Source organism: Oculina patagonica, chromosome 8 (genome assembly GCF_052425735.1).
Source record: "Oculina patagonica isolate OP01 chromosome 8, crgOcupat, whole genome shotgun sequence".
Taxonomy (NCBI): Eukaryota; Metazoa; Cnidaria; class Anthozoa; order Scleractinia; family Oculinidae; genus Oculina; species Oculina patagonica.
The window spans coordinates 25087650-25102508 of record NC_135765.1 but is presented as its reverse complement, the minus strand read 5'-3'; the positions used below and the strand labels follow the sequence as shown (position 1 = coordinate 25102508).

The window sequence follows — 14859 nt, the reverse complement described above, 5'->3', positions numbered from 1 at the left end:
GAAAACTAATTTCGAAGTTCCACTGAATTCCCATGAATCGCTTAAAAGATGTGAGCTTTTACCCATAGCTTGTGAACTTTGAATATCATTTTCTCAGACTCTGATAAGAAATTGTTGTACCAGAATTATTTCCACCTTATTGCAAATTTTTTTGTTACTGCTTCAAATATCTTATCACACCAAACATCGAAAACAAATTTCGAAGTTCCGCTGAATTCCACTGAATCGCTTAAGACGAATTTCCAAAATGGCTACACGTGAGATTTTGCCTATACCTTGTGAACTTTGAAATTCATTTTCTCAGACTCTGATAAGAAATTGTTGTTGGTGTTATCACGGATAATTACTTGCATCTTTACCTTTTATTAAGGGTAGGAAATAACGCAATAGGATTTAAATTATTCTGGTACTTGATTTTTGTCCAACTTTAAAAAATATTACTCGACTTGCTAGTGGATTCCGTCGTAACGTCATAAATGCCTTCTTCCTTCGGAAAAATTACATCACATTGACGGCTGAATTTGTAATGATATTGTACTCTAAGCTCTGTCTTGACGACATTTCCCTGTAATTTTTAATTATGGTCTATCTTTCGTTTTCGTTGCTTACTGTTAGAGCACTGTTTATGTATAATGTCACGTGGTTAACGCACAAATGCGCAGTAGCGTACAAAAGTCCATTCTCTTCTCCAGGGTCCACGATCCATTTGGTGAGCACCAAGAATAATGACCTCTGGCCGGTTCTGATATTTTTAGCATGCGCAAAGTACTTTTTTTCGATTGTCGGCCAATCACATTTGGGCATTTAAAATGTAGCGGTCAGAGGTCGTTAATGGCCAAGAGGAACGCAGCTTAACTGGACGAAAATGACTAAGAGTACTTTGCACCCACAGACCCATACACGAGAAAATACGCCATATCGCGGGTTTTGCACTAAGTAAACGTGAACCGAATGGCAAAAGACATACTATCTAATCAAATTTGAGACATGTAAAATAACTAATGCCAAAGGAGAAGTTGCGTCTTCACTTTGACAAACGTTTGTGTACATTTTACATACACAAAATTCAAAACTCTTCTATTCTCGATTGTTGATTAGTACAAATGTATTCTCGGGTAGATTAACCTTGGATGCATTCAATGTCAAAAAAATGGCGGGGGAAAACCAACTAGACGTTACCTTGTGTTATCTGTATAGAGTTTCCGCATACATACCGGCAGGCAATCCTAATTTCTTTGGAAATAACATCAAAATGGCTAGGAATCATTCCACTTTGACATAAGTGACTGTTTTGAGGAACTGTAACAATCCTTCGTTGTAAATGTTCTTCAGGTTGAATGGAAGTTACGAGGCGCTGGAGGCAGGTAATATCGCTGACGCCCTCGTGGATTTCACAGGCGGTGTGTGTGAGTCTGTTAACCTAAAAGACGCTGGCTTCAATGATGACGAAGAGAGAAGACTCGCTTTTTTTAACAGCATGCGAAAAGCAATGAGCGATAGGTCACTGGTTGGTGCTTCTATCTCGGTAAATTTAATTGGATTTGTCATTTAAATTGTTAGATTCATAAGTCAATCATTAGGCTAATTGGTTGATCTGACTAGATAGTTTGCCCATTTACAAAGTCGTTCGTTTGCTCATAAATGTTTCGTCTGCTCTGTTTGTTTGTCTGTCTGTATGTCCGCCTGTCTGTTTTCAGTTCTTTTTCCTGACTGCTTGCCAGTCTTTTCTGTCTTTTTGTCCGCCTGTGTCTGCCTGTCTGTCTGCCTGCCTGTCTGCATGCCTGCCTGCCTGCCTGCCTGTCGGTCTGTCTGTCTGTCTGTCTGTCTGTCTGTCTGTCTATATGTCTGTCTGTCTGCGTCTGACTGCCTGTCTCTCCCTCTCTCTGTCTGATGACTGTATGTTATTTTCCTTAGGTAAAAAATAATGAAGATATGGAAAAGCGTACGGAAACTGGCTTAGTAATGGGACATGCATACAGCGTTACTACAATAAAGAAGGTATGCACAGTACAAAAGTACAACCTGTCTGGTACTGAAACTGACCGAGATTATAGCTAACGAATTGTTATAAATATAATTCACTTTATCCTAGATCACCACTGGCGATGGCCTGTTCAACTTGTTTAACCGTGAGCATTTATATTTGATCCGACTGAGAAACCCCTGGGGACAAAAAGAGTGGAACGGCCCGTGGAGTGATGGGTAATTACACATGATTCTATTGATGTGTCCAAAAAAGCGAAAGCTTGAAATTAAAAAATTGTGAACCACGATTTTATCGTGTTTACGTGCTTTAAAGAATTAATGACCATGATATTTTTTTCAGTGCCCCAGAAGATCTAGAATCGCAGAGCTAAATGTAGACACGCTATACTTAACAACACAGGGTCGCAATGTAAATATACAATTGTTGAAAATTTCATGGAAAAGTTCAATTCTACATTGCCCACAATAGCGATCATAAAGCAGATACTACAGGGTTCCAACCCTAACATAAACACCCTGGCTGCTTTTGACGCAATTTTGTATCCAATGCCATGTTTTAAAAGTTGCAGTAATTCTGTGAAGGGGCTACCTTATTATATTACCAAATTGCTATATAGTTATCTCTCTAAAATGCAAAATTAAATTTGTATAGTTTAAAATATTACCAGTCTTACCACCCAAGAACATTTACGAATAAAACAGTAAAAGAAGGTAAAAATTAAACTGACGAGAAGAGAGGCATACAATGATTGTATGTTTTCTTTCCAAAGCTCAGATGAGTGGAAAAAGCTGGATGCAGATGGACGAAAAAAACTTGGAATTGACTTTGATGACGATGGAGAGTTTTGGTTAGTCGTAATGTATTGAAAATGTATGAATCTTTAGAAAACTGAAAACTAAAAAGAAAACGACCGGCATTTAACTCTTACAGGATAAGGATAAAGCAAGATAGAGAGACAAAACGGCGCGTTTTTTAAGTCAAAGGCCGACGCCTAAAAAAGCAAAAGCTGACTGTAATTTTTGTATTATATATTGCATCCACTAATTGTTAATTTTGAGCTTAGCCCTGCAGCATTTAGTAGCTCTTTCCTTAGCAGATCGTAGAATCGCTGATGTAGTTGAAGCAAGAGGTACCTGGCACGCGTACATGTCTTCACATCTGCATGCGTACGTCTCGCTGTCTCGACAACTAACCCCACTGTCTGCAAATATGACGTCGTAATTGATGCCAGCGTAAACTAGCTGTAGAAGTAGTGAGTAAATGTAAATTAATACACTACCAATGACCACCCCAAAAAGTGAAGTCTTTTTCAAAGATTCTTCATGTTCTGAATGGTACAGTTCCATCGATTATAACGAGGAAGTTTTAACATCTCATTTTATTCAATTCCACAGGATGTCGTTTGAAGACTTCTGTCGTTACTTCTCCAAAGCTACCATGTGCCATTTGATGAATACATCAATGTTCTCGTTTTCCAAACGCTGGCATCTCTTTAAACACAACAACGAGTGGAAGCCGGGCTCTTCTGCGGGTGGATGCGTTACCAACCAAGACACGTTTTTCAAGAACCCACAGGTATTGGAAATACATAGGTTTATAATGAATTCACTAAGCTTAAACGGCTTGCAAAAATGTAGAATGCTGCAAATATCTTGTTGTTAGATCTAAGATCATCATCCTTCATTCCCGCCCACCTAGGCCTGTTTCATCGCCTTTATTCTTTCCTTCCTTCGTACCAGCCCGCCTGCCTTCAATCCTCCCTGCCTCCAGACTCCCTTCTTCCCTCCCTCCCTCCTTCCACACCACCTGTCCCACCTTTACACCCGCTTCTACCTTACTGATGCCTTCCTACCTGCCTTTTTATCTCTCTAGTATGCTTTCAGCATCAAAGATGAGGATGCGGGGGAAGTCATGATTGCACTGATGCAAGAGGACACGAGGATCGATAGAGATGAAGGCGGACAGAATCTTAGTATTGGATACTTCATTATGAAGGTACTGTGTGCAAAAGGAACTCGTCAGATCACACGGTTTTCTGCTTAGTACTTCTTGACCTTGGTGCAGAAGACTTCTATTTTCTTTGCTTGAAATGAAATACGAGACGTCTGAACGCAGGCTAGGAATACAGTAAAAACCCGCGAGTAAAAACCTATTGTTTTTCAGGTTAGCCTACACGGGTTTCTACATAAAGGTTTATTAACACAAATTTAGGCTAAGTAGGTTCTTAATAGGTTCTTGATTTCTAAAGAAAAAAATTCAAGTTGTTTTAGAGATTTTAGTGGTATTCGGCCTTTTTCTTGTATAAAATTTGCATACCACATAGTATTTACGTCAAAATGAAGCAATAATCATATCAATATTTTCCCAAAAGTAAACATTTTTAATCAATTTTAGAAATTAAGAACCTGTTTCAAAATTTTAGGCTAAATAGGTTCTTATAAAAATGGTATCTAATTTGCAAATTTTAGCTTAACAGGTTCTTAAATGTTAGGTTCTTACTCGTGGGTTTTTACTGTATCTTAGGTTTATGCATTTTTTATTTTCTTTTTAGGTGGAAGAGAATCGTGCCTACCGCTTACATTCAATGATGGAAAAAGCCGGTGATTCAATCTTTATAAACATGCGTGAGGTGGTCAACAGATATCAGCTGAAGGAGGGACGATATGTTGTCGTACCATCAACCTATGATCCAAATGAGGCGGGGCGTTTTATGATTAGAATCTTTACAGAGAAATCGTCAAATGCAAGGTACATAGCCTGAATTAACACTTAAATTAGCACCCTAAAACCAAACCGCCGGATACGCCTTAGATTGAGTCCGAAAAACAAAGCATATCTCTCCAAAGATACCTGTTGTGTCGACGCATACCTACGTAAAATCACACACCAACACAAAGTACTTCAGTTAGTCGTGGAAAGCCCACTCTTTCTATTCCTTTGTTTCTCCTGCTCTGGTTAATTTAGGAGGGGGATATAGATTGGGTGAGGGAGGCAGGTTGCAAATGTCGGTTGTCAATAATGATTTTGTCAGTTTACCCGATCCAAACCCTCGAATAAGCGCCGCCCTCGAATAAGCGCCGCCCTCGAATAAGCGCCGTATTTGGGACAAAATAGTTAATAAGCGCCGCCCCCGAATAAGCGCCGCCCTCGAAGAAGCGTCACATTTGGGACAAATAAGTTAATAAGCGCCGCCCCCGAATAAGCGCGGCAGCCCCGATGCGGCGCTTATTCGAGGAATTCGGTTTAACTAAAAACAGCACTACAAAGCATCTCTAAGACAAACTTGGACATTTTTTCCAACAAAAGCGATGTTTTGCTGTTCAAAGTGATTGTTTTACCGCTCGCCTATTAGTTTTTCTATCCAACATTCTTACAATACGTAGTTCTGTGAATGTTGTGAAGGCCACGAACTTTGTCAGGACAGCTAGCGCCACTTCTCCCTTCAGCAAGTGACAACAACTGACAATAAAAGGACGCTATTTTCAATAACTGTAAAATATTAAATTCTTTGTGGCGTCCAAATTTTAAATAAGCGCCGCCCTCGAATAAGCACCGCACTTGAAGCGCGAGAATTTTAATAAGCGCCGCGGCGCTTAATTGAGTAAATACGGTAAGGCACATTTATTGGTAAAGACAACGCGACACGGCTTGGAAGCGAGGAAAGGAATGTGCCCGAAGTATTCTGCCCACAACTTGATTTTAAATTCCAATGACGTTCCTATGCAGCAAAGTCGTCGTATCACTCTAAAATCAATGACGAAAGTTTGCAAATTTCACACTCTGACCAGATCGCACTGCCGTGTTGGATCATGTGCGAAAGACGGCGATTGGGACATCGCTTTGTCTTTGCTAAAGCTATCTTATTCTTGTTGCTAGAATTTACTAACATTTTACTAACTTTCTTTTAAATCCAAGACAGAAAAAAACATATAAAATGTCTGTAAAATTAATTTACAAACATTTCGTCTTTAACACGCAAAACTACTAAGTCTGCAAATTTGAGATTTACAGACATTTTATAAAGTCTGTAAATGGGTCAAATTTTCCAGTGACTGTTATAAATGCGATTATATGTAATGTGACTGTTTCTCTTATTTTCCTCTTCTCTTGCTATAAGTTTACTAAAAAAGGACCACCCAACCGGAAGTAAAATCTGTTGTTGTATCCCTCGATTCCGCACCCCCGTGTGTGTGTTGTCCGTGTTGGTGAAGTCAGCGGTGGAACTTGAGCAGAGATCTGCGCTATTAGGTGAGCACTTAGAGAGGGGACTGTGGGATTATAAAGGACGTTTGTGCAGGCACAGCGAGAAAGACTTTTACTTCTTTATCAGCCTCCTAGCTAGATTAAAATTGTTGCTTTGTAGGCTTTGGAGACTCAATACCTAACTTTATGTTAGACGTAGATCACGTTATTAGCGAACTGTAGATAGTTAATAGTGATCTTTGTATAGTCTGAAATGTAAGGGACGAGAGGACGGCTGACATTTCAGACTATACAAATGCCTTTTCATTCTGCGCCAATCATAACTCACTTACCATTTTCGCAAAAGTCCGTGACGTCACCGGACGGCATTATGACGCTGGGCATTCAGACGTCCCTCTCCCCCGCGCCCCTCCGTTGGGGGGTTGGGACGAGAGAACGGCTGACATTTCAGACTAATCGTTGTATAAAGTGATTATTTTCAACTGGGTTTCTTATTTGTATACGTACGGACGATCAAAACGATAAACGATAAGTTAGGGTTATGTACCATGCAGCAGGGTTCTATCTTGGATTTATCGTTTCGAGGAGAAATCCCGAGTGGGACAAGCCCCCCCCCCAGAAATTTTTTAAAATAAGTATGCGCTGATATGCAATTTGGTGCATTTTGAGGCACAATTAGTGTCCTTAGACAGGGGATTCTTACTTTATGTACACTGACCTCGTCGCGTCTGGGTGAGTTTTCCGATAAAGTTACCTATATACAGCAATGAAAACAAAATGTTTTTTGGGGAAGCTTCTACCCCTCAAATTTCTTAGATAGATCGAACCCTGACCAGGTATTGGAATCAAATTCTCTTAATCGGTGAATCAAGCGAAGAAGACAACAGAATATATGTAGCTGTTGATCACATGGAATTGAAGGGTCACAAATGTATTTTGGTGTTTTTTTTTTAACAACTTGTTTTCCATGTGCTACACCAGGTGTAGATCCTTACGCTCTGATCACATGTGAGGGAAAGACTGTTAGAACTCCTACACTCAACAACACACGAAACCCGGAATGGAATGCTGGAGCGCTGTTTTTCGTCAGGAGGCCTAAGGAAACGCACTTGGTAGTGCAGGTAATTATTAAGTTCAAACCTATCCTGATTAAGGTTTAATAAAGGAAAGGGGAGGTGGGAGGGTCTGTTTATGGGTGAGGTAAAGAAATATTTGGAGAAAGAAACATGACGGAAGTCCTAAAATTTAATTCATTAAAATGTTGCGTCAGGTAACTAACCCGGGGGGGCACTCCCATATATGAGCTATATAGGTATGTGCCGCTGTGAAGGGTAGGGTTTTCAAGCAGTTTAGTCTGGGATAGGGTTAAGAAATCAGAAAGTTTTGGTCTAGAAAAGGGTAGCATTTGCCGGAAAACTGATCTGTGTTATGACGAATTTAGTCCAGAATAGGAATAGAAACTCAGAAGAGAAACAGGCTTTCCTAAACGTAAATAAAATCATCGCAGCATCGTTGTTGACAGATGGTTTTCCATTAAAACACTGATAGTGATACAGTTCTAAAAAATGCAAGTCTGGGATAGAGTAGGGATTTACGGTGTCTAGTCTGGTATAGGGTTGCAAAAATCAGCTGAACATGGTCTGGTATAGGGCAAGGGCTTCAAATTCCCAGCGGCACACCCCACCCAAAAATATACAGGGTGCCCCCCCCCGGTAACTAATAACAGGCCAATTGAGATTAATTTTTAACTGACAGTTCGTCGCGCAAAACTTAAAAAGAAATCACAAAAACCAAGGTAAGTAGGTAATATGACTTTTAAGACAATAACAATGTTCAAAAGCATAAACAGTGTTTTCGTTGTTTGTTAATGTTAGTTATTTATTTGACTGTTTGTTTGTGGGAACGTGAAGAAGTGTCGATGAAGTGGTCACTACGACCAAGTCTAGTAGTCAAATTATAATTTCATTAATGTATCGAAGTTCGCCTATTAGTTGGGTATTGTTTTGGCTCATAACGGAACGGGGAGCTGCGATCGGCAATAGGGTGGAAAATAAGAAAAAAAAAACAACAAAAAGACGACAACAAAATATTCTGTTATTTTGTGGGAAGGAACGTCACTAGAAGCTCTAAATATCACCAACAACACCTAACTTTAATAATAAAAAAAATCGTTGTCGATCTTATAAGCAGTTGCAGCTTTGCTCATAAATTTGGGTTCTTATTGTTGTTGTTGTCACTATCGATGTTGTTATTGTTTGTTGTTCCTACTGTTATTGTTAATCTTGTTGTTGTTGTTGTTGTCGATGCGGCTATTTTTTAAGTGTATATTTTCTTTCCTTTCAGATTTGGGACAGTAATGTCTTTTGTGACTCCTTCCTGGGTCAAGCAAAACTGACCATTGACATCAACTACAGAACTGTGGTCCTATCACATCAACTGATGGGCAGGAGGCGGCAGCATAACGAAAAAATGCCTGGTGCTGTCACATTGGAAATTTCTTGTTATCACGACCTCACAGCGGTGTAGACAAGATCACTGAGCTTTATATTCAAAAACACTTCGCGATGCTGTCAACGCGTTGCTCGAACTTCGCGCTCACTCGCTCGCTCGCTATTTTTTCGTTCGTTCCACGGAATTTAAAGCAAAAAGAGAGACTTCTCGCAGTCTACTTCGGAGTGTGCAATCAAACAATGTGCATATATTTCAGACGCAAAATCCACGAATAATGCGTCAAAAATTTATTCCCATTCAGCAATAACGTGGATGGTCAAATATGGACAACTGAAGTGCTCTGTAATGCTTGGAAATTGTTGTTAGTTTGCTTTATTGTGTAAGTACGATTTTATCGGGAAAAATGTGACATTTTGGACCAACAATGATCTTGACCAAAGTGATGGACAGGTATCCTCTCAAGTACATGATGTATAGTTTTACAACCTTCCCAGTTTTTCTTACGAAATAGCTCTGTATTATAAAGAAGTCGAAAAGCAAATCGACAAGTAGCTATTTGTCTAAATGTTTAAAATAAAAAGAATAGTTTCTACAACACAGTTTTGTTTTGTTCTTTTTTTTTTGTTTTTTCACGACTAGCGGGAGGACAAGATTCTCCCAAAGGCATTCTATTAGGCAAGACGACGGCATCTTTGAACAAAACGCCAATAACAACATTAAAAAAAAAAAAAAACCCAAAAAAAATTATTCTAAAATCACCAAACATGTATACTGTACTAAACACCAGGCAACAATTTATTGATCTTCATGACTAAGATATTACGCGCGCAATGACTAAGATTTACCCAATCAAGGGAAACTGAAGAATATTGTTTCCGAGACTGAAAACCAGAGGAGAAACAAATTTCAGTGTTTTACGCCAGGCACGTAATTAAGAGTAACTGAAACAATTTATGTCGTTGAACATTAATACAAACTTTTGTGGCTTGAGACACACGATCTTGTGCGAAGCCATTTTATTCCTAAGCTGTTGTCAGCTGCCTAGGCAATTACGCAGTTTTGTTTCCCTGGCAGGGTTCGTACCGAAAAGAAAGTCCTGGAATTTTATTTTGGCACTTTCCAGAAATAAAAAGTCCTGGAAAAAGACTACTGGTTCTGGAAAGTTTGGAAAACTGTTACCTTATTATAGGAAATTAACGATACATGTAATTAACGCGAATTTCAAAAATTCGCGTTAATTTAATGTACCTTAATTTAAGTCATTGTTAATTAAAATCACTCTATTTTACAGCATTGTTATTTTAAGACACCGGGTAAGTTGTGTTAATACGTCATCTACTTCTCCGTCAAAGCTGTAGGGATAGCAGAGGCAGAAGAAAGCGCCAGGACTGGATGTATTCCATCCCTGGACCCATGCATTGAATATTAGTCACTTTTTGGTCTGTTTAAATATCTTTGTTATGTATGGTTTATCGGAATTAAACCTCAAGTTCTGATGTTGGACTTTCTTGTTTTGTCTTTTGAAGAGCGCAGCTTGCTATAAAGATTACTACGCAACAAATTCGCGTTAGTTAACTCCATGTAAGCACACACCACACGAGAATTCGCGTTAATTAAATGCATGTTAACATAAATTTTTGACAATTGGCGTTAATTTTATTACGCGTACATTTTGTTCGCGTTGTTAAAATGTTTCGTTATATTCCTATAATAAGGTAAACTCAAGTAACAACTGAATTCTTACAACTAACATAATACGAATTGTACAGACAGTAAGGAGAAATAATATTGAGATCTTGGGAGTGAAAGGGTTCATGTGAATTTTGAAGTCCTGAAAAAATCCATCTTGAGTCCTTGAAAAGTAGCTAAAAGTCCTGAAAAAGAACTGGAAAATTGTTTGTGAAAAAGGGTACGAAACTTGCCTGGGGAGTACGATCTCCTCTTTTTTTACTGAAAAAAATGGCGTTTCCGCTGCGAAACTAACAATGGAAAGTCACCTGACTATTAAGCAACATAAGCCTGGTTTTCACTAGCGACGCAAGCACAAGAGCGATCACGCAAAAAGGACAAATTTTGACCCTTGTGCTTGCGGCAAGCACAAGCACAAGCATCAAAATGCAATGGGCTTGTGCTTTTGCCTGAAACGAAGCCGTTTTCACGGTGAAATAAGACCTGTTATCCTTGCGCTTGTGCTTGCGTCGCTAGTGAAAACCCGGCTATAGTTTACAAATATAATGTTACAGGCATATCATAAGAAAATACTTAACACTTTTACAGGAACAAAAATTATAGTATAATAACCAAACAACTAACTAAAAAGACAACCACATAGTTTCGAAAGTTGCACGTGTGTTAGTTATCATAACAACTTACTATAATAATCTTGCGAATTTCCTTTTAACTTATGGATTATCTTAACATAAACAACAAATTATACAATAGCGATATAAATTTGTATTACTGATTGCATTAGTGTTTTAATGTTGCTTTTTGCTGCTGAACGAAAATAATATTCTACAACAATTTTGTATCAATTTCAGCCAGTCAAATTTAATATTGTGATTGACTGTTTCTCTACTGAACTATTTCATAATTTAAACCTTACAAAAATATTACTGAAAATACTGGAACCAGTAGTGCGATCGGTAAAAGACATTTAAAGAAGATTGTTTTAAGCCGATCTGTTTTTCTTTTCTAAATTTTCGGTGACATCTGTTCACCTTCATCAGAGTTAGTGAAAGTTTGTTGGAGCTCGCGCTATCAATCCGTGCGTGAGTGCGACATTTTAATTTTGAACTAACGGCACATAAGCGCGAGGAAAAGCTTTGCGTTCGTTGATAGCATCGCTGTCCAAAGTGGAGTGCCTCGACTCCAAGAAAAGCCTCTTGCTGTAATTGACTACACCACGCTCGAGGATCTTACAAAAATACTTACAAAATATCCCTTAAAATTTGCTAAAATTTTGCGAGACATGGATTTTGAAATGTTTTTGGCCTTAGTATAAAGTTTGACCACTAGTTATGTTTGTGGTGTTTCAAATTTATGGACATTGTGTACTATTGACCCATTATCTCCAAGAACGCTTTAATGTACAAATTTATACAAGTTGTTACTTTGTGCAATTTGCTGGTGCAAGGATAATTTAATTACTTAGCTTTCTTACGTCTGGTATTGTTTAGGGTTGCAAGCGCAAGTCCAAGCGCTAAATTAACAGCTCTTATTTCACCGTGCAAACTGTTTCGTCTCAGGGAAAAACATAAAACAGGATACACTTTACATTCAAAATGTGTGTGTGCAGGTATCACTAAAAATTAACCCCACGGTACGATGGATATTCAGATCATTCCAAAAGTACGCAATGATAAATTAACTAACCTCGAAAATTACTACACACTCGTAAGTATTAACATAAAATGAAGGCACGGAACGATGTTCAGATTGCTAGGGTACAAAATCGTTCAGAAATGTAAATAACTACCACTTTCTGTGCTGTGTGGAATTTTTTTTTACGGTACGACAAGGTAAGTAAAAACGGCTATTAACATTGGTTAAAATAAGCATGTGATCGGTATTTTACCTCTTTTGGTTGCCTGGTAACCGTTTCTTTGTCTAATCGATCGTTGTTATTGGTTTGTTATTCACAATAGATTTTCTTTATAAGGCATTGATAGCCTTATAAAGGATTTGTTGGTAAGTACGTAGTGTATTCATCATATAGTGGTTTGACTAAATTCTATATAAGGATATTAATAGAGGGGATACATAGCCCTACATAGCTATACACGGCTATACATAGCCCTACATAGCCCTACATAGCCCTACATAGCTATACATAGCCCTACATAGCCCTACATAGCCGTACATAGACGTACATAGTCCTACATAGCCCTACATAGCCCTACATAGCCCTACATAGCTGTACAAAGCCCTACATAGCCCTACATAGCCGTACATAGTCCTACATAGCTATACATAGCCCTACATAGCCGTACATAGCCCTACATAGCCCTACATAGCCCTACATAGCCCTACATAGCCCTACATAGCCCTACATAGCCCTACATAGCCCTACATAGCCCTACATAGCCCTACATAGCCCTACATAGCCCTACATAGTCCTACATAGCCCTACATAGCCCTACATAGCCCTACATAGTCCTACATAGCCCTACATAGCCCTACATAGCCGTACATAGTCCTACATAGCCGTACATAGCCCTACATAGCCCTACATAGCCCTACATAGCCCTACATAGCCGTACATAGCCCTACATAGCCCTACATAGCCATACATAGCCCTACATAGCCCTACATAGCCCTACATAGCCCTACATAGTCCTACATAGCCCTACATAGCCCTACATAGCCGTACATAGCCCTACATAGCTATACACGGCTATACATAGCCCTACATAGCCGTACATAGCCCTACATCTATACATAGCTAACCTTTCCATTAAAGTTACGACCCAAATTTTAACTTTAATTTTCATAATACGTTTTGACTTAACATACATTCAGTTGATTGAGCATCCGCTGTTTACCGCTGTTTGTTTCATATTTTTAACGAAGTTACGATGGCCTAAAACCAAGAGTCCTTAGCTTATGAGCATCCCTGATAAGTGTTTCTCAGCATCAATATTAAAATAACAAAATAAAACAAAATATATGTAATAAAAAATACTAGGAGAAATTATGTACAAATGAAATGCTATATGAGAGTCTATGTACAAATTGTGTCTGTCATTTTCTTCATATCCTTGTTTAAATTATTCCATACGGTCCACAGGTGGTAAAACAGCTCTGCGCCAGTACTGCTTGGGCGTGTCTGCTGATACTCCCCCATTGACGCGGTTTTCTTTGGCTAAAGCTATTCGCGGCATTTTTTGTTTTATCCACATTCGGCTGCCATTCCCTTTGCGCGCTCATAAAGTTCCTACCAAATCATCGGGTCAGAAAAAGTTTAGAGGAAAAACACCATAACGCGTAGAAAAATTACACTACTTTTTAACCCTTTGCATTTCTTCTTTAATGTAAAAAAATCTGGGAAATTCTGATAAGCAGTTGCGTAGTTTGCATGTAGGCAGATACGCCCCTGTTTTTACACCACGATATTTAAAGGAGCGCTGACTGGCAGCAATTCTGCAAGATGGAGTCATTTAAGGCTGCCTCTTTGTCTTCTTCGCTGTCAGTGATAGTAGACCAAGTACATTAATTGTCTCAAAAATAGCACGACCCGGATCATGGTGTTAACCTTTTTTTTTTTTTAAAAAAAAATAAAAAAATTCTTCCACCGTTGACCAGCAGTCTTTGATTTACATCTAGCCATCAATGTGATCTTGAAACTGCACAAATATGATCATATGATCAAAACAAACCTGGCTGCAAATTGTGAACAGGCTGAAGCTTACATATGATAGTCGCTAACGTATCACTCCAATAATGACTGGATAGTTGCAAGGGGAAACTTCTTGAGCATTCAATTTATTTGTACTCCGATTATATATGGTAAAATATAAAACGAGAATTAATCCTCGTTGCTGACAGAATACGATTTGAGTTCAAGTCGTTAAATTAATGGTTAATACACAAGTATTTAAAACAGCTTTTTTTGGTAATGTTCGTTCAATTTTAAGTGGCTTTGTTCTATTACTGAACATTTATTTCCATCTTAGCTATATATTAAATTTTTTTTTTTTAGTTTTCGGAAAATCGCTAAATTTAATAGTCGCTAAATCGTGCTCATAAAAAATCGCTAAAATTAGTAGGTAGATGCCAAGTCTAACGCTGTTGGCGTGAGACTCACTCTTTTTGACCAAATCTTACGCAAGCACGCCATTCAGACAAAAAATCACGCTTTTTAAATACTACAACTTGAGGAAAAAGTCTTATTAATTTAAATAAAGTTATATTCTTTCAGCTGTACTTTGGTAGAGATAAACGCTATTCGAGTAGGGAAGAGTTGCAGAAATGCAGAAAACAACAAACGCTTGCCCATTGGGGGGGGGGGGGGGGATATACCCCCAGACACCTCTAGAAGTTACCCCTCTGGGTCTCACTAATGCTCCTTCGGGGCAATTCAATTTCTCACTCCATACCAGCCAAAAAACTTGGCATCTAACAGGCTACGCAATCATGGCAATACGTGTAGCTATGTGTAGTTGTGTATAAATACGGCTATGTTTATACACAACTACACATAGCTACACATAGCCGTA

The 14859-nt window shown here is 38.6% G+C and overlaps 1 protein-coding gene across 3 annotated transcripts in view; it reads left to right on the top strand.

The window, feature by feature from the left end:
• Positions 1 to 14859, top strand: part of LOC144663568 (calpain-5-like) — a 33550-nt gene that overhangs the window by 3731 nt on the left and 14960 nt on the right. Inside the window, exons 4-13 of one of the 3 annotated variants that reach the window (XM_078524567.1) lie at positions 1333 to 1525; positions 1915 to 1998; positions 2093 to 2202; positions 2757 to 2834; positions 3382 to 3562; positions 3860 to 3982; positions 4539 to 4735; positions 6105 to 6235; positions 7172 to 7311; positions 8534 to 9238. In XM_078524567.1, coding sequence (XP_078380693.1) covers positions 1333 to 1525; positions 1915 to 1998; positions 2093 to 2202; positions 2757 to 2834; positions 3382 to 3562; positions 3860 to 3982; positions 4539 to 4735; positions 6105 to 6235; positions 7172 to 7311; positions 8534 to 8716 — 1420 coding nt within the window. In that variant the 3' untranslated portion in view covers positions 8717 to 9238. Of the gene's footprint in view, positions 1 to 1332; positions 1526 to 1914; positions 1999 to 2092; positions 2203 to 2756; positions 2835 to 3381; positions 3563 to 3859; positions 3983 to 4538; positions 4736 to 6104; positions 6236 to 7171; positions 7312 to 8533; positions 9239 to 14859 lie in introns of those variants that run through there. The other 2 variants (XM_078524568.1, XM_078524565.1) reach the window with 2 other exon arrangements.